The sequence below is a fragment of the Diceros bicornis genome, chromosome 25 (assembly GCF_020826845.1).
Source record: "Diceros bicornis minor isolate mBicDic1 chromosome 25, mDicBic1.mat.cur, whole genome shotgun sequence".
In the NCBI taxonomy this organism is placed as follows: Eukaryota; Metazoa; Chordata; class Mammalia; order Perissodactyla; family Rhinocerotidae; genus Diceros; species Diceros bicornis.
Window position 1 is genome coordinate 22,815,166 of NC_080764.1, and position 27,556 is coordinate 22,842,721.

The 27,556-nt window shown below is 35.0% G+C and overlaps 1 protein-coding gene across 4 annotated transcripts in view; it reads right to left on the minus strand.

Moving 5' to 3' along the window:
- Positions 1-5,637: 5,637 nt before the first annotated feature.
- SCYL2 (SCY1 like pseudokinase 2) overlaps positions 5,638-27,556 on the minus strand; it is a 68,386-nt gene continuing 46,467 nt past the window's right edge. For 3 of the 4 annotated variants that reach the window (XM_058568578.1, XM_058568580.1, XM_058568581.1), the window contains 9 exons: positions 26,701-26,823; positions 22,995-23,108; positions 19,899-20,031; positions 17,919-18,037; positions 12,974-13,074; positions 11,545-11,611; positions 11,073-11,168; positions 9,956-10,075; positions 5,638-8,892 (listed from right to left, as the gene is read on the minus strand). In XM_058568578.1, the coding sequence (XP_058424561.1) occupies positions 8,248-8,892; positions 9,956-10,075; positions 11,073-11,168; positions 11,545-11,611; positions 12,974-13,074; positions 17,919-18,037; positions 19,899-20,031; positions 22,995-23,108; positions 26,701-26,823 (1,518 nt within the window). In that variant the 3' untranslated portion in view covers positions 5,638-8,247. The remainder of the gene's footprint in view (positions 8,893-9,955; positions 10,076-11,072; positions 11,169-11,544; positions 11,612-12,973; positions 13,075-17,918; positions 18,038-19,898; positions 20,032-22,994; positions 23,109-26,700; positions 26,824-27,556) is intronic. The other variant, XM_058568579.1, reaches the window with a different exon arrangement.

Sequence of the window (27,556 nt, forward strand, 5' to 3'; positions counted from 1 at the left end):
TGTAGGATGTCTTTACACAGCATGGAACAATATTATCTAAGTATTTTGCATTTTTCATAAAAGAATTTACTCAGAACATGAATTCCTTATATTTATGAAGCACTTTTAACTCCATTCTTCACTGCTCCCTTGAGGTTATAACTACCTAGAGAACTAGGTTGGGCAGAGTACTCCACTTTACTATTGAAGCCAATGGCATGGAGAAGACCAGTGATGTACTTAGTTCTTTCAAGGTACTGGGCAGAGTTGGACTAGAAATCATACCTAGGTACTCATCTGCTGGCTGTCACTGGCTGCCTTTAACAAATTATTTATCATTTGATCTTGGAGAATCACACTCCCCACAGCCCCAAACATAAGAAACTTGATTGTCAATTTTTGAGTCTGTTTTCTGGCTGTAAAGACAAGAGAATTTATTTTTCTTTAACATGTTTTACTGCCTAAACACTCTGAGTATATATATTGGTTCAGACTTAGTCTGAAATCCAATTACTGAATATCAGTAATTGGGGAAATATTGGTTTATTTCATCCAGTATTGTTACAGTGTGGAAACACTTTCCAGTTTTGCTTTACACACCATGAATGGTGACTTGAAAAAAAGATATATGGATATCTTAAGTAGTGTCCAAGGCCAAAAAATCTTAGAAAATCTGACAATTTAGCAAATGCAGTTGCATCATAATATTACAGCCTGAAAATGTGGAAGTCAAGATCAGAGAGGATATTTTGGAGAATTTTTCACCACCTTCACTTTTCTTGAAAGTGCAGATGGAACCCAGAGTGTCCAGACAATTTCAATCTATGGAGCAGTGAACAGGGTTCATATTTAGGGCGTCAAGAATCAAGATGGAACAAACCTACACACCTTGGACAAGTATTTTTTGTGAGGTCCCATTCTCATAAATTCAAGACTAGAAGCCATATATTCTTAGCAATCTGTCACAGCCTGTCAGTGTTCAAAAAACATACTTGCAAAACGGCCAATGTGATGGACCATTACTTGGGAGACAGTGACATCTTCTGGTAGTTTATAAACTAAATACATTTATCCCAGACATATTTTTCCCCAGAAATCAGCCACTGTTTTAAAAGAATAGATTTATTTATCTAATCAGTATACCTTTATTGAGCCCATAAGTGTGGATTCTTAAATTTCTGGAATGTTTAATGAAGCACAAATTAGCTAAAAAATAACATCATAGCTCACTTATTTTGCTCCTTGCTTTGCTGTCATCCCTGGCTTAGTCTAATACGAAAGGTTTTAAACAGCCAACATAAATTCCATTTTTCCTGGTAATCAAGTCATTTGACCAGACTTTCCTTAATTCAAGCAGTTTTCATATAATCTCAGAATTCAAAAGGACCTTGGGAGGTACGTGCTTTATTCCTCTCCCCAGTGTGTCCAGCTTACTTCAGGAAAATGTGATTCCTAACTAATCATTTGATAGCATCAAAAACAATTCTAAAAAGGCTCCGCTCGAGGCTGAGTTCATGCCCCTTCTCCTCTGAAGAAGCCTTCCCCACTCCCTCAGTCTAGTCTGGGTGTCCCTCCTATGTAGATCTGTCACAGCATGTATGTAATTGTAATTACATGTCCTGTAATTGTCTATTTTCTCAGCTACCTTTATAACTACAGTGCAAATTCCTTGAGGGCAAGGCCTAGATCTCATTTCTATTCCCAAGAATATCACAGCACCAAGCCTATAACCTATTTTTGGCTTGTTTTTTGAAGAATGTATTCAAATCATGCTAGTTGAGGTATTTGTTCTTCATTCAAGCAGATTATTTTAGAGGCCTATGTGCATCATAAGAAAGATGGGGATATCTATTGAGCACCTACCGGGAGCGTTGCCATGTGCTTCACACACTTCTACTTAATTGAATCCTAATAAGTCTTAAGGCATGATCCTCATTTTATACCTGGAAAAGAAGAAAACTTATTCTGGTCAGTTAGTGAAAGAGACAAGATTTAAACTCATTCACTCCATATGTTTATTTATACTCTACCTTGTTCCAAAATAAGAATTTCTAAGAACATGACACAAAACTTTAAAAAAAGAAATCAGAGCAAAGGAGAAATAAGAACTTAAGATATCAGATATAGTCAGAAGGCAAGTACTGAGCAATGCATACTATTAACGTCCTAAACATTTGCTACAGGAGAAACTGAAATGTGGCTGAACCTCTTAGTTGTAGTATGTGATTTGTTACTTTATTCAGAGACTTTAAAAGATAAGGGCAAGCCAGTTGTGTAGAAGCACATTTACTCCTGAACTGAAAACTGAAATTTCTCATATGGGTCTTCAAAGAAGCTATTGTATCTTAGAGTGAACCAGCGTCATCCCTGGCATGAATGTAAGTTTCACAACACATCCAAAGCTAAGTGCGGTAAAGTAACTTGATGTGTGGCCAAAACAAGGTAACCCAGGCACAAAGGTCTCCATAGTGGGCTTCATTTCATTCAGAATTTCTAGAGAAATGGACGGATTACTCAATTTTTGGCCTCCTCCATAAACATTTCTCAAAAATGAAATTTTGAACGTTGGGCAATAAAGAGTTAAAAGTTGTTCTCTGACAAGTACCTGGGGTACAGATATTATTGACGATTAAGGGCAGGTCCATACAATCACTGGAGGTGGGGATAGAGATGACATCCCCTTCCGAAACTGGAGCAGTCTAATGAGGATACCATCTCAGTTACAGACCCTTCCATCTCTTCACAAAAGTGATCTTAAGAGTACCCACTGTTAGACAAGATTTTCTTTAAAAAATTTTCAGTCTGTTCCAAACACATAATAATTGTGTAAAAAATCCTGCCCCACCTCCATAGAGCATGAATGCTATAATTTTAGTAGGCAATTTTTTTAAAACCCCCAACTTTATCTGGATCCAAAGTCTACACACTCTGTATGCTTCTAGTGTGCTGGTGGAAATGCCCCATATTTGACTTTCATTTAATCACTGTTGTTTTGGGCCGGCCCAGGGGCTTAGCGGTTAAGTGCACACACCCCGCTGCTGGCGGCCCGGGTTCGGATCCCGGGCGCGCACCGACGCACCGCTTCTCCGGCCCTGCTGACGTCGTGTCCCACACACAGCAACTAGAAGGATGTGCAGCTATGACATACAACTATCTACTGGAGCTTTGGGGGGAAAAATAAATAAATAAAATTTTTTAAAAAAATTAATCATTGTGTTTAGAAAGACTGGCAGGCTTAAGGACACAGACTTGGAAGAGACTTGAATGGATGTTGATTCCTACGCTCAAAGTCTAGACATTCAAGTCTCAATCTCATTTACTTTTATACGAAAGTCAAACACAGGCTTTCCTGGCAACCTAGGCTACCGCACAAAGGAACAACACACCCAAAAAGTAGAAAGAAAAAAAAAGATAAAAGTTGGAATTGCATCAAATAGGTATCATTGAAGTAGCTAAACCACATTTCCACTACAGGCACATTTCAAAAGAACTTTTAAGAAAGGAAAGTTTTTAATATAGGCTAGGTACATATAAATCCATATGGCTTTTGCTAGCAGCATTAAGATATATCATTTGCCCCCACTTTAAAATGGCTTAGTAGATTCAGGAGTATATGAGCAAGGGTGAGGTCAGGAGACAGAAACCACACCAGGTGTTTGAACAGGGAAATTTTAACACAATTCGTTAACTAGTAGAAGGTGGTTAACGATTTAAAGAGATAAGGGCCGGCCCTGTGGCTTAGCGGTTAAGTGCGCGCCCTCTGATGCTGGCGGCCCGGGTTCGGATCCCGGGCGTGCACCACTTCTCCGGCCATGCTGAGGCCGCGTCCCACATACAGCAACTAGAAGGATGTGCAGCTATGACATAAAACTATCTACTGGGGCTTTGGGGGGGGAAAAATAAATAAATAAAATCTTTAAAGAGATAGAAGAGGGCCTAAGGAGTACAGAAGTAGCAGATGCAAAAAGCAACTACTACCTCTAGGCTGAGAGAAAGTGAAAAAAAATAAGGAACTAAAGACTAGGAGAGGCTCTCTTCCTTACCCCAACTCCCAGGCTGAGACCTCTTTTGGGAGGGCATGGTTTCCACAGGAACATTGAGCCTGCCAGTGGTGAAGAAACTTGTCAGAAGGCACAGACCACAGGGTGGGAGACAGTTGCCTGTGAGACTGGCTGAGCTGCCACGGAAGCAGCCCACTGGAGCTCTCCAAAGTGGCAGCACCCAAGTTGGAAGAGCGTGACCTGAGGCACAGCTGGAGCTCCTCCGCTGGGGTTGCTGGACTCCAGTGGTGAATAAAGATGGAGAACCAGAACCAGAATGAAGTGTGTTCTTGCTATTGCTTTGCAATGCCACTTCAAGGGCCCTCTGTCAAAGAAGCCTAACATTCTGCCAAATTGGTGAAGGAGGCAAGTTTATTAAGTCCAGCTTCAGTATTACACAGCAGGGCAGAGAAGGATGGATTTGGAGCTGGAAGACAGTTAAGTCGATAACTGCCATACTTCACTACACTAGCTAATACAGTAGCTACTAGCCACATGTGGCTACTGAGTACTTGAAATGTGAACAGCCTGAATTGAGATGTGCTAAGTGTAAATATAGACTGGATCTCAAAGACTAGGCACAAAAAAAAGAATGTAAAATATCTCATTAAATTTTATACCAATTCTATGTTGAAATATTTTGGCTCTATTCATTCAGTTAAATAAAATATATTATTAAAATTAATTTCACCTATTTTTACTTCTTAATGTGGTTACTAGAAAATTTTAAATTACGTATGTGGCTTGCACTCCAGGTGGTTAAATCCTCTGAGTGGGTGGAGCAATTCGGCTGCTTTGGACAGAAAAAGTTTCTAATATCCAACAAACTTCATTTTGGTGAAATGGCTTTTCCCACTGCCATTCCCACCCCCACTCTCCAAGTTTATATGTTTTTCTGCTACGTGTCTGGGTACTGCAAGCACTGCTAACCCACTCCCCCAGCCCTCCTCACCCACAATTCAGAGAAGCATCCCAGAGGCTGATTATGACTATAAACATTTCTGTTCTGTCATCTCCCTCTCCCTCTTCAATGCCAATTTTTCCAATACATTTATGGTATCAAATAAGTACTGAACACACACTTGCTGTATAAAAGTCTCAACAAAAGCAACTCCAGAAGAACTCATAGAATAAAGAATATAAAGGATGCAACATGGTAGAGAGAGCATTGGATAGCAGATGAGAAAAAAATCTAGCTTCTAGACCTGGCTCTGACCTCCTTGGGTTAGGCCACATAAGTCTCTGGCCCTCTATTTCTACATCTGCTTGGAGAAAGACAGGGCTGAATTATCTCAGTTTTATTCAAACTACATCAGGAAACTCTTTTAGCGATTGTAACCAGCCTTTTTTTTTTTTTTTTTTAATAAATAGAATAAAAAATATCAGAATATACTACATGTATTAAAGACAATTTTTAAAACTTTTGTTTCAGGTATATATTTTATATACTGGTTTGCAGTATAAGATATATTTCTTACTGTGTGTCACAATTACAGTTCAAAAGCCACTGACGTAGATAATCTCTTAAAATCCTATATAGTTTGAATTCTCATAGATTCGTTTTGCTCTAAAATTATTTCAAGACCAGTAAATCACAAAGCATGAAATCACAACTTAATATGGAAAGTTTCATCAAAGCTAAAATTTATTTGGTGCATACTCTGTGCCTGCTATCAGGTACTTCCACATATACCTTTTCTTTTAATCTGTAAAAGCAACCATGTGAGGTATCATACAGGTTGAAAAAAATGTGAACAAAAACCTATTTCCTTAACTTATTCAGGTGAAAAAAAGGATTATAAGCACTCCAAAATAAAAACAAAAACAAACAAAACCAAGTCATTTCCATTTCCTTTTATACATCCTCTACACATATCACACACTTTAGCATTAGGAGAATAAACAGCCAATTCAAATAAAAGGGAATCCTTCTTATAATTTTTGTCTACAGGTGCTTTTTAACCCACCAATTTTCTACTCTAAGCACAAGGGACTTAAATGCTGTCAATATCTGAAATAATTTTAAGGTGATCTAGTACTTTGAAAATTTTGTTCTCAGAGAAATACAAGCCTAAAAATAGCACTATTTTTCAAAGGAAATTTCTCAACAGAAAAAGGCAATGGTAACAGTTCAATTGATGGAAATGATTTACATAAAACACCTTCAAGAAAGTAGAAAAAAAGTGTAAGAAAAATGTCTAAAAACGTAGCACCATTATCTCAATGAATGAGCAAATTTCAAGATGTGAAAATTATCTAAGCATTATATATTTTTTCAAATAATCTACTTTTATATTTAGCAGTTCGAATTATATGTTGTTACATTAAGCTTTCCTTCTAATTAGGAGTTCACCGCTGACATCAAGTTATTTTACAAAATAAAAAAACAATTTCCTAATAAACAGTGACTAGCGAATTGTTAAAAATTCTTCAACATTAAGCAATTTTATTCCACATGTAAACTTTTCCCAAGAGAAATATTAATATTGGGTTATAAACAAGACAGATAATCTAGTCAAGGTGTGAAGGTATTTGACAAAAATATTTGATCTTCCTAGTGCTTTTCATTTCTTGGATAAATTTCTTCAGCATTCCCATGAGTCCTTTTCTAAAAACATGTAACAAAGTACAGGTCATATAGAAACCAGACGTAAAGCTGACTTTTTATTTTTTAAAGTACGCTCTTACTGAATGCTACCAGCAATATTATCAAATTACATTTTATAATCAAGTACTGTATATTCAATGTATATATTTAGTGTATGTGTATATATACATATACTTCAATGAATAAACTTTTATCAGCACACTAAACTTCATAAGATTTATTTTAAATGATTGCTGGTATCAGATGATTAAAAACCACAAACTCTACAGCAGCAACTATAATACATATATAGCTCTCTGCAATATCATTTTAAAGTTATCACATAATGACAGACTATAATTTAACAAAATACAAATAACATTTATAGCATAAGGCTCCGTGGTTGAATAATCAGCAAATCAAAGAAAAATTATCAGAGAAAGGCTTTGAAAAATAAAGCATGTTTCCTGTTAGAAGAATTCATTTTCTCCTTTCTAAAAATGGCTAATTATGAACATGAAAATGTTCGAACAAAAGATTCCTGAAATTCCTAGAAAAGAATTAACCCTCAGGTGCAGTAATTGATGAGGTCAGACTTTATCATGGTAAGCTGAAAATTAATCTGTTGTAACCAGAGATACAACTGCTCATTTTTAGAGAAGTAAAGTTTATTACATTTGAAACATTACAACAGAAATCTCAAAAGTTTACTCATTAAATATAGTTTAATTCTTACAAATCTCTTTTTGAAAATGCAATTCATATATGCTGCACCCTCAGAAGTTTGAATTCAAAATGAAATATGAAGGCAGTAGTCAGGGAAATCACATCAGAGGGCTTTGTCAAATACCCATACAAATCAGTACATACCTCTTCTGTCTGTGACACAGTAGGAAAAAAATGATTCTAAACATATCCAAGTAAATGCAGAAAAATACATTACTATTTGAGGCAGACCATGCTAAAATATAATTTATAATGATTAGTGTGCATTTAAGATGGTTAATAATGCCTTTAGCTGAGCCAATGAGATCAACATTGAGTTCAATTTTGCAGTATTTGCTCAGTCTTTTGTACTAAATACTAGTTCATCTGAGAAGTAAATAAGATTGGAAAAAGCAAGTGATCTGATCCTTTTCGTCATCATTTTCTCACTCAGTCGTAACTAAATGCAAACAAATCAATACAGCATCAAGATTTTTCACATATCAAAATGAAGACTAATGACTTGTGAAGGCAGACTGTGTACCATATATTATTTAATAGATGAAACTTGCAATTACCATCAACTCAATTTTTTAAATAACACCAAGATTTACAAGGCAAAATAAACATTTGATTAAAAAATTCTGCTATTCAAGATACTCAGGTGTCTTTTTTCTCTTTGAGACTGGTAAGGGTTGGGTCTTTTAAAAACCTGAAGAGGAGTTGGTAAGAGGAAAAAAGTCCTCCGTGCTTTAAAAAACTCAACTGTTAGGAGTCCGTACAACTACTATGCTGGCAAGGAAACAGGTGTTTGATGTCATAGAACCATTCAGTTTCCCAGAGAAGTTGTTCCTCCAAGCCAACTATATAAAGATGTAAATCAGCTCACCCATGATTAAAACCTAAGTAATCCTTCAAAAAGAGGAGCAAGATACCTCACCCAAAAAGATCTTTTAAATCATTGCTAGCTGAACTGCTATTGGTCATAGTAGTTGGTGGTTGTGCAAAGTTCTGTGGGTTAAAGAAAGGATTAGCCTGCATACCAAAGGCAGATTGTCCTAGCATGTTCACCTGTGTTCCTATTACTGAACTGCCCATACCTGGAGAACCCTGAGGAGGTACAAACTGATTAAGCCACTGATTTGGTTTCTGTTGTGATAACTGGTTCATGCTAACTTTGGGTTTCTGAGGGCCAAAGAGATTATTAAGAGCAGACATATCTGTGGGTCTTTGTTGAGTCGGCTTCGCACCAGCAGGAGGAACACTCACAGCACTGAAGTTTGGCAAAGTGGAAGGTGTTCCCAGTGTCATCTTGGTCACTCCAGGTGTACTTGGACTACTGAAGAAGTTCTGATTTGTATTAACTGGCATGTTGAACCCGGAAGTCTGAAAGCCCATGTTAGCATTTAGGCCGTTTGTCAAATTTCTCTTTGTATTATCAACTGGTGTAGAAAACATCATGTCAAGGTCCACGGAAGGAACAGAAGTGAAGGTACTTAAAGCAGAAACTTTAGGGGTACTAACAGACAGGCTGGTCAAAGAGGACATATTATCCATCAATGTGTCCGTCAAGTCCTTAGTCTGAAAAATATGAGAGAATTACTTTATCTCCAAAAATTCCAGATTACTTTATAATTAGTAAACATTTGATAGATTATATTATAAAGGACAAGTTAAAATTAAACTCAACAGTCTACACCAAGTCAGCCAACCATAGCCCACAGGTCAATCCAGCCTGCCACACATTTTTGCATGGTTTTTACAGAGGAATATTTCCAATCAATTTGATGATAGTGAACACTAACTTTAAACTCCAATTAAATGAAATGTTGTCTCCTCCACCCCCCTAAAAAACAGAATTGCATTTTTCTCATTAGTAGATGATCTGTATTACAAAAAAAGGATACTCTATTATTTCTATATTTTGAATTTCATCAAAATTTTGTGAAAATTTGTTTTTTCTATTCTTATATACATATTTACAGAATATTCTTGATTTTGCCTCTTGGCCCACAAAGATTCTTCTCAGAGGAAGAATTTTAGTGATTAAGAGGTAACAAAAAAATAATTTAAAGAAAGCTTTTAAGATAAAGTTATTTCTGAAACCAGTAAGAGTGTCAACTCTCTACAAGCAGGGACCTTAATCATTCCTAAAGCACCAGCACCTAGAACAGTGCATAGTAGGAAATAAATACTGGTCAGGACATATAGGTAAATATTCCTAAATCAAGTTACAAATCTCTCTATAATTGAAAAAGCCAAAAACTGAAAATTACTTTCTGCTCAAAAATATACAAATGCATGAATATAATATTCCTGATCATTTCAAAATGAATAAAGTTGAATTAGTAAAATGAGACAATATTTTTTAAGAAACCCTCCTCTTCATCTAGTTTCTTCTTTACTGACAACAAGCACTGTCATGAAACATTATACATTAGGTAGGCTATTGAGGAGGAGTTGGAAAATTTCTTATGCCCATACTTAGACATTGCCTATTAAAGTATTCTTTGAAATACATTTTTATACAAACACTAGTAGGTACACATTTTTATACAAACACTAGTAAGTACACTAAGTTCCACACTACCTTACTCTTTGACAGTAGCATGCTTGAAATTATGCAAAAGAAATGAACTCTGACCTGTTTGACTGGAGCAACAGGTGTGTGCACTTGGGGTTTAAGAGGCTGCTGGCTTTTCAACTTCTGCGCCTGCTCCTGTTCTTTTGCTAATTTTTGTTTTTCTTCAAGTGTAAGTGATGCCTTAAAACAAAATAAAATGAAAAGTCAAATAGAAACTTCATAATTCCATTTGTGAAACAGAAGATTTCTTTTTTTTGTAAAGTATGTCTTGATATGTTTGACAATACCAAGTAGTTTGCAAACTACTCCTATATTGGTGATTGCCACAGGTAAGTTATATTTCAAATTATTATAAGATTTAACTTTAGGTAGAAACTCACAACATCTGTGCTAAAATACTTCCGGTATGAAAACAATTATTACTTTAAAATCATTTATTAGAATCATCTTTTTCCAGACAATGAGAATATGATTAGGTGATTTCATTTTATAAAATTGGGAGATTCTTCTTCAATTCTAATCCATCTCACTCCAAAAATATTTTAGTTAACTCACCTAAAAGCTAACGAAGAAGTAAACAAACAGTTTCTTTCACTGTTAATATCTGCATCGAATTCACATTTGTCTTTTTCTTTTACCAACCTTGCTAACCTATAAGCTCACAGTATGTTCTCTTCTAATTTCATAAACCACGATGTCCAGTAGCTCCCTGGCTTTACACACACAGGTACTTGTATTTATTGAATGAACAGAAGAAAACTGCCCTTGGCAGAAATTCACAATTGACATATTTTTTATATTGAATGATAACCAATATTTCAATTGGAAAGTATCATTTTATAGTCTGTTATTCAAAATAAGAAGCAGAGAAGAGACACAGTGGAATTTATCAAGGGGTGTGACTGGCAAAGTGCAGCAGAAAGGACAAAGGAGTCAAATGATCTAGAAATGTTACCAAGTAGGAGAGTGAATAATAAAGGAAGCTAAAAATCTTAACCACGTTTATTTTCAACATCGGTCAGGTCATGTTCCACTGATAACTTTTAAATTTCATAATTCCATAATTAAAGAATGTTTCTTGTTAATATGCTAAACAGTACGTCCCAACAAAAATCTATGGTTTACAGGAAGTCCTATAACATAAATAAGAGTACTAAAGGAACAGTAAGGAACTTACTCTTTTATGTTTATTCTGTAACCCATCCTCTTTATTTTCTGATTCACCACCAGTGAAAAGGTCTGCTCCAATGTTGTTAAAGACTTTGTCAATCTGCTGAAACAGAAAAAAGTCAACCACCTGAATGCCTTCAAAAAAGTGTGATTTTTGGGGGCCGGCCTGGTGGCGCAAGCCGTTAAGTGCGCACGTTCCGCGGTGGCTCAGAGTTCACCGGTTCGTATCCCGGGCACGCACCGACGCACTGCTTGGCAAAGCCATGCTGTGGTGGCATCCCATATAAAGTAGAGGAAGATGGGCATGGATGTTAGCCCAGGGCCAGCCTTCCTCAGCAAAAAGAGGAGGATTGGCAGATGTTAGCTCAGGGCCAATCTTCCTCACACACACACAAAAAAATTGTGATTTTACTATTTAAAGATCAAAAGCCCCCCAAATGAAGCACACTGTCAAGCACTTTTTCTAAATATCTTCTTACCTGAGACCCAACATTTGTAACTTTTGTCTCCTCAGAAGCATTCATTTGATTTCCTATATCTAAAGATCTGCAGGAGAGAGAGGAATTATGACAAAGCAATAAAAATAAATGCATATTTTTAAAATACTCATTAAAAATAGTTCATCCACATGGACTTTATTAAAACCTAAACAAACTGCAACTTCATTCTTTAAGGAGAGTCATAATCTTTTTCATTATTTACTACTATTAATGTCTGCTTGCCCAAAATATTAACATTTGTATACAAGCCTTTTTTTAACTCGACATTTGAGATTTACTGGAGAAATTTACTCAGGAGGTCATATAAGCAGGCAAGCATAGTTCTTACCATCAGAGAGCTACAGCTCACCAGAGACAAGCTATGATATGGGGAACTTAACGTGATTAAGTCAGAATCTGTGATCCTAACAATAAATGCTACAATCACTGTGATGTGGGCCAAATCTATGCCTTGAAAAATAAGCAAGATTTAGATAGAAAGAAAAAAAACAGAAGGTTCATTTACACCTCAAGTATAAATACCAGACATTAAAAATTTCTGTTATAAATTTTTAAAAATTATTTTTCAGGGTGCCTATGTTAATATAGTCAGTCCATCATACATCATAAATACAATACATCACAGAACACTTTAGAGCATACAAAGGGCTATTTATTTCATATCATTCTACACCTTGTATATTTACTTCCATAAGCCTTCATCTCACACGTGGGGAGAAGCTAAAAAGCTTCTATTTGAGGATCTTACTCATGATTAAGATCAATTTTACTGATTTTCAGATGTCTTTTGGCTCAAGACTAAACTTTAACAGGCATCCTAAAATCATGTGTTTTTCTCTGGGGCAAAGAATATAGTGGAGATTTGATTTTAATAAAGGCATTCTCCAGGGAATAATTTTCACCTTTCCTTTCTTCCTTTGAATACTAGTATTCTGGAACTAATTTAGAAAATCCTCCCTAAAAAAAAAAAGAGGTAGATGCTGTGGTATTACATACGACATGAATGCTCTATAAATGTTTCTGGAGTAAGAGAAAAGAGAAAGGGAGAAATCAAAACACCAGGATTTCATAGGTTCGAAAAATATTTACAAGTGGTCCTCTTGGTCATCAGCACCCTGATGCCAGCAGCTAATGCTAAGAAGAGATTGTCTCAGAAATAGAATTTTCTTTATATAGAGAAAATGCTAAGATTATATCATATTATACTTTTGTGCTGAGAAATGACATCAGATTTTCAACAACATTCTATTCTAACTCAGTTCAACTTAGTATTTTGGAAAAATTTTAAATGTCTTCTATATGGTCAAATTGAAACCCATCAATTTTTCTAGTCCATATTCCAGAAAATCAACGAGATAACTTGAGTCTCACTCTTGGACGATGTGCAATTCATATGCAGCCTACTTACTTCTGCTGTTCTTGCATTATGTGAAGCTGCTCCAGTTTAGTCTTATGTTCAGACTCCAATCTATTAAGCATCTCTTTTATGACGGAAATGAAAGAATTGAACTGGTATAATGAGAAATTGATATGGTTATAATGTTTTAAATTAGCAGCAAATGTCATCTAATAAGATAATATAACGAGTTAATCATAATATTCTCTATTTTTACCAGAATAAGACCTAGGCATAGCACTGATGTCACAAGAATAGTATATTTAAACTCAGCATATCATAGCAAGCTTTTACAATATCTTTTGTAGGTTGGTGATGTAGTTGATGAGGCTTTTAAGTTCCAGATAACATGTCTCAATAAGTTTTATATCCTGAATGGTGTAACAGCTCTTATTCAGGGGTCTTATATAAATTCACCCCCAGCAGTTACTACATATCGATTTTCCTAGAATAATCCGAAACTGACCATCTGAATTTGTGCATATCTGGAAACAATCTGCTTAATAATGCATAAAAATTACTGTTTATTCAGATTCTTATAAAAACGACAAGTTTGGCTAAAATAAACCTTGTTTTCTAAAAAGTTAGTAGAAATATTAAATGTACATAATCTAACTTTGAAACAATTAATATTCATAAAGTATATCTAACGCTATGTATTAACACAGTTTAAGCTTTGGTTGAACTTCGGTTAAACGATAATTTTTATGGTACTTCAGGATCATCATAAACAGTTCATTAGAATAATACCATATATTACAGGAAGAATCTAGAAACTGCTTTCTTCTCCTCCCTAAATCTTGTAATTACATCTTTGTGCTGAGTGTTTACACATACACTCTTTTACTATTCCCCACAACTCTTCAAAGTAGGTTTATTAAAATTTCTGTTTTATAAATGAGAAAACAGGCTCAGCAAGAGAGAAAGCAACTTAACTCAGAGATACTAAATAACATACAGCAGAATTAGAATTCATACTAAGTTTGTCTCCAAAGCTTCTGCTCTTTTCTACTACATCACACTGCCTCTCATCATGCTCTATCATCCGTTTATCCTTTGTCTTACCATGAGGGTAACTAAAGGCATAAACCCTCAGCAGTTTACCATGACTGACTCCCTGCTGAAAGTCATTTAAGTCAAATTAAGTCATTTAACTTTTTAATGAAATACAATATACTAACAGAAAAGTATACAAGTGCGCATCTCAAAAAATTCACAAACTGATTTTAACCACTAGCTAGATGAAGAAACAGAACATTGACAGGACCCCAGAAGCTTCCTTGTGCCCCTCTTCCAGTTATTTCCCAACCCGTCGCCCTATGAGTAAACATTATTCTGACTTCTAGCAGTGTAGTTTTGACTGTTTTTCTGTCCTTTATATAAATGGAATCATTCTGCAGATCCTCTTCTGCATCTGGCTTCATTTAATAAGCATTATGTTTGTGAGATTCATCCATATTGTTGCACGTGGTTGGCAAAGAAGAGTTAACATAGTAGGCCTGAACTGCTATCCTTGGAAAGGCCTGCTTGCAAAGTCGGTCCTTGGCGGTGTCCAGAAGGGTTCCCACCATTAAATGATCATAGTGGCTCACTGTGCCTAAACTGTACAAAAAATGTTTTATGCTGAACACCTGCTTTCCTTCTGGGAGTCTGGAATTTGATTACATGACAGGCAGAGGGAGCTACTTGATCAGCCCCCAATAAAAACTCTGGGCACTGAGTTCCTAATGAGCTTCCCTGGTTGGCAACATTTCACAAATATTGCCACAACTTATTACCAGGGAAAATAAGTGTTCTGTGTGACTCTACCAGATGACGACTCTGGAAGCTTGACCCTGGTTTCCCCTAGACTTTGCCCTAGGAGCCTTCTCCATTTGCTGATTTTGCTTTGTACCCTTTCACCATAATAAATCATGGCTGTGAGCACCACATGCTAAGGCCTGTGAGTCCTCGTATTGAATCATTGAATCTTAGGAACCCTACAACACAAGTTGTAATTATTTTGATTGCTACATGGTATTTGCTGCTTTTTAATCAAATGCTAAAAATGTATTTTCCTAAGTTACTTTATCTTTTTCATATAATGCATAATTTACTTAGATTATTTTAAATCAGAACTGACAGAAGAGGGCAGTCTTAAATTAGGAATAATGTCCATGAAATGAACAGGAAAGCAAACCACATCCATGGTAACTACAGTAGCTCCCCATCCTTATCTGTGGTTTTGCTTTCCAGGGTTTCAGTTACCTGCTATCAACCGCGGTCTGAAAATATTAAATGGAAAATTCCAGAGATAAACAATTCATAAGTTTTAAATTGCACGCCATTCTGAGTAGCATGACGAAATCTCGTGCTGTCCCGCTCCATCTGACCTGGGACGTGAATCATCCCTTTGTCCAGCATATCCACGCTACCTGCCCTTTAGTCACTTAGCAGCCATGGACTGGTGCAGTATTATAGTGCTTGTGTTCAAGTAATTCCTATTTTACTTAATAATGGCCCCAAAGCACAAGAGTAGTGATGCTGGCAATTCACATACGCCAAGGAGAAGCTGTAAAGCAGTTCTTTTAAGTGAAAGTTCTCAACTTAAAGAAAGAAAAAAAACTGTATGCTGAGGTTGCTAAGATCTACAGTAACTTTTTTTTTTTAATTAATTTTTTTTTTTTAGGAAGATTGGCCCTGAGCTAACATCTGTTGTCCATCTTCCTCCTTTTTTTCCTCCCCCAAGCCCCAGTAGATAGTTGTATGTCACAGCTGTACATCCTTCTAGTTGCTCTATGTGGGACGCCGCCTCAGCATGACTTGATGAGCCGTGAGTAGGGTCGTGCCCAGGATCTGAACCCGTGAATCCCGGGCTGCCAAAGCAGAGCACACAAACTTAACCACTATACCACTGGGCCAGCCCCTACAGTAACTTTTATTACATTATATTGTTATAATTTTCCTATTTTTTTATTAGTTGTTAACCTCTTACTGTGCCTAATTTATAAATTATATTATATTTATAAATTATCATAGGTATGTACGTATAGGGAAAAACATAGGATATATAGGGTTTGGTACTATCTGCAGTTTCAGGCATCCACTGGGGGTCTTGGAACGTATCCCCCTTGGATAAGGGGAGACTACTGTACTGTAAAATACCAGAAGATACGAATCAAAGTATTCCTATTGATGAAAATAGGCTCCTTAAAAATTAACCATAAAGCTGAAGAAAACTAATACCACATTTCAAATGGAATTATATATCCTGAAATAAGCATTTGGGAATATTTTCAAACACCCCAAATCATAAATATGAAAGTAAGAACAGAAATGACCAAACGTTGAAGACTATCCTAGGCACCTTATTATTCTATTCTTTCCCAATAATCACTGTCTCTCTTTCTGCCAGTCATAAACTCAACCCTGCCATCCAAGATATGAAGAAACTATCAAGCCAAAAACTGAAATCTAGGGACACAAACTTTCAGAGGCCTACCCTACCACTTCAAATGAAATTTTGGATCTGATTAATTTTACAAATTTCTCTAACTCCAAAATTCCATTCCCTCAGCATCTCCCATATGCCAAAAGCTCTCTTGCTTAACTCCCAGCTTTCTGCTTCCTTTACTGCTCTAATTCACTTTCAGTCCTTAATTCCAAATCTTGCCTGCCTATCCATTTCTGATACTCTCAATTAAACAGTAACCCTTCCCAGTCTTTTCAATTTATACTTCATTAAATACTATTTCTATGGTAAACAAAATGCCTTGTCATTACTTTGTACCTCAAATTCTCTCAATTCGATAACTATTTTTGTTTCTGGCACTGCACTAAGTGCTGGGGATATAATGAAGAATAAGCGATAATAACCAGCCTTCCAGGAGAGTCAGACACATTAGTATACAGCTGTGATACTCCAGTGATAGAGGTACGTAGAGAGATAATTCTATAATAATCTTTAAACACATTACACCTTTGCTCTAACACTTATCACATCTTGAAAGCTCAAATATCTAAATCAGACAGGCATTTAATTCTAGTCTCAATTTGTCTTTCTCCCATTACTCCCCTACTGTATTATAGGCATCTCTCAGTCAAACTGGATTATTCATTCTTTGTGGCAGATAGACTCTAAAATGGCTCCCAATTATCTCCACACTCTGCTACTCATGTCTTTGTGTAATCCCCTATTTTTGAGCGTGGGCAGGACCTGTGACTTGCCTGTAACCAATAGAATACAGCAAAGCTAATGGGATGTCATTTACTTGATTACATTATAAGAAACTGTAACTTCCATCTTTCTAGCAGACTCTCTCTTTCTGGCTTCAATGAAACAAGCTGCCATGTTGGAGAGGCCCATGAAGTAAGGAATTGACAGTGGCATCCAGCTAACAGAGAGCTAGGAACTGAGGCCTTCAGTCCAACAGCCCAAAAGGAACTCAATCCTGCCAACAACCATGTAAGTGAGTTTAGAAGCAGATCTTTCCCCCAGTTGAGCCTTCAGATGAGACCTCAGCATTTGATTGCAGCATTGTGAGAAGCTCTGAGCAGAGAATCCATCCCTGGTTTGGCTGACCCACAGAAACTATGAGATAATACATGTATGTTGTTTTAAATCATCAAGTTTGTGGTGATTTGTTATGTAACAATAAATAATGAATACATACCCCAGACACATTACAGCATTAAATTTTTTCTTTGTTCATGTCAACTTCCCATCCCCAAATTTTAAGGAGCCTCAAATCCTACACATCTTTCAACGTTCTTTTCATTTACTATCTCCCAATGAAGCCTGCAAAAATCCATCCTTTCACCTCATATACTCGTTACTCTGAACCCATAAACTTTCTTCATTTAACTCTGTGGCATATTTTTCCTTCTTTTAGTGATATTTACATATAATATATTATATATTAAATGTCAAGAAAACAATAAGCTGAATAAATTGAATAAAGCACAAAACTACTCCTACCTGATTGAGATTAAGATTGTTTTCAATACTCAGGGGAATCAGATGAGGCAATACTTTTCCAGCAAGCTGCTCTTTGGTGATTCCCAACTTCTTATGAGTAAAAGTACATTTGTAAATACCTGTTAGAAAAGAATGAGACAAATTTTATCATTCAACACCACAAATTAATAGAAATTAGGAAAACAGTGTATCTATATAAAATGTCTTGATAATTAGTGTAGTTACAAATTTTTCCTTATCAGTGCTTAGAATGAGGATGCTCTTACATATGGATCAGAATGATTTCAGCTTTATCATCAGTTTAGATTTAAACACTATGACATATTTACCCTGTATTCTTTTGGTTTAACAGCACATTTAATGATAGTATAACATTAAAAGCCTATCAGAACTAGGTACAGTTCTTACAGTGCAGCAGTAAGGTTACAGAACGTCTGTCTATCCTGAAAACATCTAAATATATATTTCAAACCTCTCACTCAAACTTGAGACATCTATTTTAAAGTGTGTAAGTATAGATCCTATACCTTTATTCACTTCTTTAACCAATTAGACTCAACATGTGTGAACCTTAATAACTTAATTCAACTCCACACAATCCTATTTACTCGACCTTCAAGACCCTGCTTGTTACACCTATTCCACAAAGCCTTCATTTAGTAAACTGAACACATTTGCTCCTCATTCTCTGAGTGCTTTTCTGTTATAAGCATTTTGTATATAATCCAAAGATTTAAACACACCATCTCCTATTATTCTACTGTTAATATACACTTCACTTATATACTCAAAGAATAACTTTAATAAGCACCTACTAATGCTTATTTGCTAGGCACTATGCTCATTACTTTCCCTTCAGTGATTTCACTGAATTCTCACAAGACTCCTACAATGATGTTATTTTTATTCTCATTTGATAGACGAAGAAACTTTTCAAAATCACTCCAGGAACTGACACAGCCAGGACTGAGGCTAGGGCTCTTTCCACTATGTCAAACTCCTCCTCAAGAAGACTAATTTCTTTGAGCCCAAAAGTTTCATACGTTATCCCAAAAGTTCTATGTCTACAGAGGTCTACAATACATTACTTGCTGAGTAGTCCTACAAATATTTACTGAGGGCTTTCTACAGATCAGGCACTATAGTCAAGTGTTAAAAATACACAGCCAAGTAAAGTTTTTCTTCAAAATTAACAAAGAACTTAGAATTTAGTAAAAAGTGAACTTTTTAATGTTTTTGTGATTCTACAGCTGTGTCTGTTTCTATTAATACAGCAGACCCCCAGCAATTTCATATTGGATTTTCTTAGCTTTATTTATAAACAATTTCAGAGTTTCTTGATAGAGTAATTTGTAATTATGCTGACAGAATACAATGTGCTGTAAGGCTAATATACTTCATCAGCACATTACTTAGCAGTGAAACATACTGATTAAGATTTAAACATACCTAAATTAAAAATTAGCTCTACCATTTATCGGCTGTGTAATCTTGAATAACTTACTTTACTTCTCTGAGCCTCAGTTTCCTTATTGTAAAACAGAAATAATAGTACCTATTTCACTGGATTTCGCAGAAGATAAAATAAAACAATGCAGAAAAAACACTCAACATAATGTCTCTTACAAATTAGGTACCAAATAAACATCAGGTATTATTATTAAGACTGGTATGAACATTTTAAGTCGCTTTGTTTGCCTCTTATTTGGTACCATTTTACAGGGAAAACTAAATGCTATCACAATATTTGTGAAGCTAAGATTACCAAATGTCTTTTTCCTCTGTAAATGTCAAGGTTCCACTGCTTTTGCTAAAATTAACACAAAGAAAAGTTATATCATGGCATTCATCCTATCATTCTTCAACTACTGAATGCTATATACATAAAAGCAGAGTACAATGGTTTTATACATTGTAAAATTTATTTACATGACTATAAAATGATAAAGTAGCATCAAACGACATTAAGTTTTCAGCTACCTAAAATTCCCATGAGGACTGCAGGTTCCTTGGATGGAATCTGTTGTAAGAAGGGCAGAATATCATCAAGTACAAACCACTTATCCAAGTACTCCAAAATCTTTCCTAAGCACACTAATGAGTTTACACGAACCTATTAAAAGAGAAAAATTGCATTAGTCATTTGAAGTCTTTGCAATCTAGAACAAAATATTTAAGTGTAAATTTAATCTTCACATAGATATATGTTAAAATCTCAAGAATAAAAGTGAGTTTAAAAGCTCTTATCCTTTATTAATAAAGGAAATTCATATATTTACTAATTCCTCTGACTTGTTTCAGAAAGAATTTACGATTACCAGGACTCTAGTTAGCTAAAGGGAAGGAATGACTTCAATTTTGGATCATTTTAAACAAAGTGATTAGTATTGAGAAGCTTTACTATATATATGTTTATGAAGAACATTTCCTTGGGAACACCTGAATTATAAAAAGGACTACATTCTCCCACCAAGTTATCAATTTACTGGGCTTCCAGTACTTTTCTCTAACTCAGGTTCAATTCATCCTTAAACTAAATATTTTAACAACATGTGAAGAGTATCTATATTTGTCCTACATAAAGTTTTCTATTTCTAAATCTTTAATACAGCTACTAAAACCTGATATTTAGGAGCTCTTTTATCAAAATCCTACCTATATTCATTTGACTATTTTGATAAATATTTCACACTATTTTTTTAGCTAGAATTTGTTAAGACAGAACACTTTGAGTCAGGATCATAATATCAACAAAACTCCAGTTTTCAAAAAAACTAAACTAAGAGAAGCAGAAAATTTAGTTGGTTAAAAAAGCACCATATTTCTGCAAGAAAGATGAAAAAAATTTCTGAAAAATAATGTACAATTGTTTTCTGAAATTTAAACACAAGCAGTATTATAAATTCAAAAAGATATCTAAAGGCTTAACTTGCTCTTAGAATCAGTTTTATAAAAGGAATTGCTGCATTCTTTATATACGTGTGTGTGTCTATAAATATATATAAAGAGAAACTGGAAATACCAGTTTAATTTTATTTTATTTAATAGAGCTCTTGAGGGCATTTTACCTAATTCTGTGTAGAATTTATTTTTCTTTATTTTTAGGGAACAGTATTAAAATACAGTTCTAACTCGTGACTCATGTTTCAAGAATTTCCTAGTTAGAATTTTTAAACCTTAGAGGCCTATGTCTATGAATGCAACTCAGGAGTTCAAATTTGCCACTCTGAAGGAGGAGCATTGAACATAGCATATAAAATGCAAATCCATTCCAGAGTTACTGTTCTAAATACATTCATTATAACTCCTTGCAAATGATATCCTTTAAGGGCTAAGTTGGCATCTTAAAAAGAGATATAAACATCCCTGGGCATTAATACTGATCATTTAATTTAAAAATTCATGCTTCCTGCCTCACTCTGCATACAAACTTAGAACTAAACCAGAACATGTACTTTCACAAAATGTATGCTAAAATAAATTTATGCTTCCATAAAATATAGTATGGCTTATGTGATGTTTTAAAGGGCATTTTGAAAACTGAATTTTAAGCTGTATATTACTACTACCTATTTTGAAAATTCAATCATAAAATTAGAAAATTTCAGGGCCAACCCTATGGCCTAGTGATTAAGTTCAGCGAGCTCCACTTCAGCAGCTCGAGTTCAGCTCCCAGGCACGGACCTAGGCCATTCGTCAGCGGTCAAGCTGTGGTGGCGACCCACATACAAAACAGAGGAAGATTGGCACAGATGTTACCCAGGGCGAATCTTCCTAAAGCAAAAAGAGGAAGACTGGCAATAGATGTCAGCTCAGGGTGAATCTTCCCAGCCAAAAAGAAAAAAGGAAAAGTCGTCTATATGCCTGACACTTTTAGGTAACTTGAAAAAAAAAAAATTAGAAAATTTCAGAGAAAAGGACTGCATTTCAAGTCCTTTTAATGCTAATGAAGAAAGAGACTCAGAGAGGCATAGTGACTTGTCCAAGGGAACAGGAATAGTTAGGAGAGTCAGAATCAAAACTTAGGTTTCTTTACTTCATTTCATTCTTGTTCATATCAGTAAGCAATGATATATTTTCCTACTTTGGTGTTGTTTTCCATCTCAGAGCCTTTCTACCAAGAAAAACATAAACTAAAATGGATTAGATGGCTATAAGGTAAAATCTTGTCATTATTTAAACTGCTTTTGCCTATAATTCTATTAAGCTACAAACGTTCATTTTTATTTAAATTCACATTTCATTGAATAAACATGGATAAGATCTATCTTTATAAAATGCAAATTTAATAATATGGCCATTATCAAACATCAATATAAAGAGCTGTTTAGGTGAACGAAGGATATTTCTCCCTCTTTTCTAAAGCTGCTATTTGAAGAGAGTATTCAATGTTACTTCTGTAAAGAAATATCAATGAGATAAATTCTTATGATTTAGTCTTAGAGAAAAGGCTGGGAACACTTATTGCTCCCCATGTGAGATAATGAGATTTATGTTATTTACTCTACCTCTTTGACTACCAAGTAACTTAGTGTTAAAATTTTGTATTCAAAAGAGGCAACTCTTGGCCCAGATTTTTGAGTACAACTACTTCCCTCCACTTGTATTCTTGTTAATTCACTGCTTTATTGTATTTACTTTTTTTGAAACTAAGCAAGTAAGTAGGGGCTAAAAAAATTTAGAGATAAATGACTAAAAATAAAGGCAGTTTATAAAAGGAAGCTATTCAAAAAATTTTTAGGTTTATACACCAAGTTAAACTCACACGATTATTTTAAAACTACCAACAAAATAAATTGTGAGTTATAGCAGAAAAGGATTAAGGAAAAAAAATACTCAAATTTTCCACTGAAGCATTCAAAGTTAGGGAACAGGGAGGAAGGTCAGGGATGCAGTATTATAAAAGTATACATCAGGGAAACTATAGATATTGCTCGCTTTTATGGTACTATATATAGGTTACCTACAAATAAGATGAAATATATGAACAAACTATTAAAGAGTTATTAAACAATAAGAAAATGATATAAACCTATGAGAAGAGAAAAAAACAAAAATTAACATGCAATTACTTACAGCAAGGGAAGACGTTTGTAGACAAGCATTTTTAATTCTTGGTATCAAAGCATTTTTCATGGATGGGTAGTCTATAAGATTTGCAAAGGTTGGAATGATGTTTAGACAGAGTTCCTAATAAGAAAATAAATCAAATCAATCTTAGGGAAAGACTCTCTCACCCTTTCTCTCACATATTAAAAAGTTTTGCATTTACATGGCTAATTTGTCACATAGTTTGAAATAAACTTTTATGAGTTTTACATCATTTGGTCTTTTCAACAACTATTTGAAAGAGAATAGTTATCAGTTTTCAATTTTATAGATGACAAAACATGCTCAGAAGACCTTACTTGAAATCATGGTAGGTCATATAACTAGCATATGGTACCAAAACTCTCTGGTCTCATTCCTAATTTCTTTCTCTGATAACACAACTCCCCATTTATTTTATTTTATTTTTTTGTGTGTGAGGAAGATCAGCCCTGAGCTAACATCCATGCTAATCCTCCTCTTTTTGCTGAGGAAGACCAGCTCTGAGCTAACATCCATTGCCAATCCTCCTCCTTTTTTTTCCCCAAAGCCCCAGCAGATAGTTGTATGTCATAGTTGCACATCCTTCTAGTTGCTGTATGTGCGACGCGGCCTCAGCGTGGCCGGAGAAGTGGTGCGTCGGTGCGCGCCCGGGATCTGAACCTGGGCCGCCAGTAGCGGAGAGCACGCACTTAACCGCTAAGCCACAGGGCCGGTTCTCCCCATTTATTTTTAAAAATAGAAACACCTAAGTTTTCCTATCTTTCACAGTGAGGGAAAATCAAGTACAAAATCATGTAAAACTATTCCTCTTAAATAAGGGATTTCTTAGCTGTTACAAATATTCATACGATGGAATATAATACAAACTTTCTAAAATACATTTTAAAAGATAGTTTAATAATATTGAAGAGAAAATGCATTAAGACACTATTATATAATCCCAATTTTTAAAATGTGTATGTATATGTGTCTGTCTACATGCTAAGCAAAAAAAGACTACAAGAACATATCTGAAAACATTAACTGTGGGTGACTCTGAGAGGGGATTTTAATTTTCTTTCTATTTTTAAGTACTTCTAAATTCTGATACTTAAGCAAGTATAACTCATAGAAACAAGAAAAAGTTATTTAAAACTTTCTTCTAAACTAATGCATGCCATATTGTAAATGACTGGCACTGGGAACAATGAAAGAGGATAACAGAGGAAAAAGGGGGATAACTGGGGATAGGGGATTAACTGAGACAAGGCGAAGAACAAGAAATGTCTTGAGAACTAACTGGCTGAAGAACATACATCTCAGATACATTTTTAAGGGCAGAATGATCCTTGTAGCAAAGCATAGGATAAGAAATTACTGAAAAAAATATAAGTATAAATGTGTATCAAGGAAGGAGTTATTGATAATATTTGGTAAATTTAAAGACATTGATTTGTAGTTAGCAGATAGAAATGAATCAAGTACTAAGAACCTGTTGTCAAACTACTGGCAAGTATTTTATTTGCTTTAACTTATTCCAAGATTTCTAAAAGGCAGATATAAGAGACTTATATGTTTATATCCACTCAGAATTTAATAGTTAAATGGGTGACATAATTCGAGGATAAGAAATACAAGCTACATTTAAAAACCATTTTCCACAGACAGCAGAGGGGAATGGACAAGAGTGAGCAGTCAGTGAGATACTATGCTCCTGTTACCAGAGGATGCCTCCTTAGGGAAGATCAGCCTTTAACTGATAACAGGGAGAGAGCACATGCGTGAGGGAGAGCACATGAGTGCACGTCGCTGTATAATCTAGCAGTAAGTTACAAAAAGGCAAATCTTAACTTACAAATCAAATCTTAACTTAGCTAAATGAGGAGAGAGCTCTCTCCCTAGGAGGAGATAGCATGAAGAACTTAAGAACAGGAGAGGGAAAACAACAAAAACTCAAGAAGTCCAACTAGCATATTCTCAGGAACTTAGGCCTCTTGTTTTATACTTTCTCCACAATTGGTGGTGAGGAAGCGAGAATGAACATACCTTTTATGTTTCATTTTAAAGGTAAATAATTTAAAAAGCTGGTTCACATATACATTTCTATTAATGCCTCTAAAGACTCTAAATCTTACAAACCACCTACTTTTCCAAATGTTTTTCTAAACTCTCTCTAGCCTCTTAAATATTCCTAAGCAAACTTCACTTTAAAAATATCACTCCAAAAATGAATTTCAGAAGTTACTTTCTAGCCTTCCACTTGCATGAAGCTTGAGGTAAAGGTTTTTGTTTCTTGCTCTTGCTCTAGGACTCTCCCAAAACTTAGACAGGCTTTAACTTTATCAGACTCTTACCAAGCAGTGTTGATACCAGTTAACTGGACTGGTGACTAAAGACTTACATTGAATGATATCAGAAATGCTGGTTTCTAAAACTCAGCAAAGTTGCACAAGGCAATTTGAATTACATACTATTTCAATAAAATACTGGCTGATACTTACTGGCCAAACTAATTCCCTTAGGAAGAAAAATGGCCTTTCACATCACTCAACGTTCTCTCTCCTCCCTAATCTCACTGAATATAAAACCAGGTTGGCTACAAAGAACCCGTGGGAATGCTTCAAGAAGCTGTAATTCACAACTCCTTTGGAAAGGGCTGAAAAATAGAAGTAAGTACACCTTCCCCCATCATCCCATGTCATTTGGACAAAGGCAGTATATCCTCACCTTTAAGAAGGTATGACCTTAGAAGGAAAAACATTTTAACATCAACTTCACAACTCTGAATAAACAAAAGAACTTAGCAGACAAAGACTTAAAATGAGTTCAAAAAGTGACCTTATACATGTGGTATTAGGTTCACATTTTAAAAAAGCTTTGGTAATAACTCTAAAAATTAAACTTCTGTTTTTCTTTACCAGAATTTCTATACTGGCAAAGACACTATAAATTTTTAAATATGAAACCATTTATACAGTGAGATGTTCTTAACATAAGAATTTATTTTCCAAAGTAAAAGAAAGGCCAAAAAACTAAATTACACTTTTTATAGTGATCCAAAATATTTTTCTCAACAGATAGCCCATAGAACCAAAATTTTAATAGCAAAGCTACAAAAGTAAAAGTTTGGCAAAGTACAAGATGCTTTAATATCACCTTTGTGACACAAAAGCATGACTATAAATGCAATACGAATGGTCACACTAAATTACCGTCTGCTTTTCTATCTACCTGCTATACAAATTAACTTCAATGCAGAAGGTATAACATTTCTAAACAGAAGACTGAGTTACCAAGCATGAAAAAAAATTATGAGTATGAGAAGTACCTACTTAATATTTTCATAAGAAAAAGGCACATATATCTTTGACATTTTGTTTCATATGTTAATTACTCACTTAGGAAGAAGGTATAAAATAATCCAAACTACAATAAATCAAACCTTCTACAATAGTACATTTCTGATAAAAAAGAAAAAAAAGCAACTAATCATTTTACTTCATTAATACAGGTATCTGTCAATTGATTCTTTAAATTAATTAGGAGTGGATACATTTTAGTAACAGTGTATAATGCAATTCAATGGATTAACATATAATATTGAGTTTTATATAAAAGATTTTATAACTTAAACCCAAAATGTACTTTACTTCTTTCTTTTGCTTTAAGAATCAAAATCATCATTAAAGGAAAAAAAAATCAAGTATTATACCTGGATCTGAATGGAAGGAGCCTCTAGTGCTCTGTAAACCATTGGTAGGACACTGTTCTTTATGTCATCAGGAGGAGTTTTGGTTAGCAGCAAATCCATTTTTTGTAGGAAAATTAACAAAATCTGCGTAGAAAAAGGGAACCATGCATTCAAGTCTAGCATCTTTACAAGAGTTTATATATGCCAAAATTTAAAGTATCTTCAAAAGAATAAGCTATATATTTTGACACTTACCATGTTGCTAGCCTGAGGGCATGGAAAACAAAAACATACAAATCAAGTCTCTCACATTTCTGGAAGCACAATATTTAACATTTGCTCTCAGTTTAAACATTTAAATAAAGACTAATTTCCTAACTCTCACATATCTTCAGTAATACATCACTCATCCACAAGTACCAACTATCTGGAAAGCTACTGGGTAAAAAAATAAAAGCCTGAGGGCAGCAAAGTCAGATGTCCCAAAGAAGTAAATTCCATCACTTGGCTTCTATGAAGTTCAAGAGAAGAAGAAAAGGTAGAGAAATGAAAAGGACTGTCAGGAAAAATTCTAAAATGGAACATCTTCAATTGTCCCTGATCATTTGTTTTTTACCTAGCTGCCACCACATACCTAAATTATAAGGAACAAACTGCACCTTCCACTTGTGCAGAATACTTATTTTTCCTTAGTTTTGCCAAGGCTCAGTTAAAATTTTTCAGAAGGAACTTTTAGCTGGACTACTAAGAGAAAAAAAAAAAAATACCAAACAATGGAGGCAAATAAGAATTCAGATGATGAATTCCTTAGGATACTGTCTTGACTGATATATAGCTTAGTGAACATGTGGCTCCACTACTTTCCCTCCTGACACCT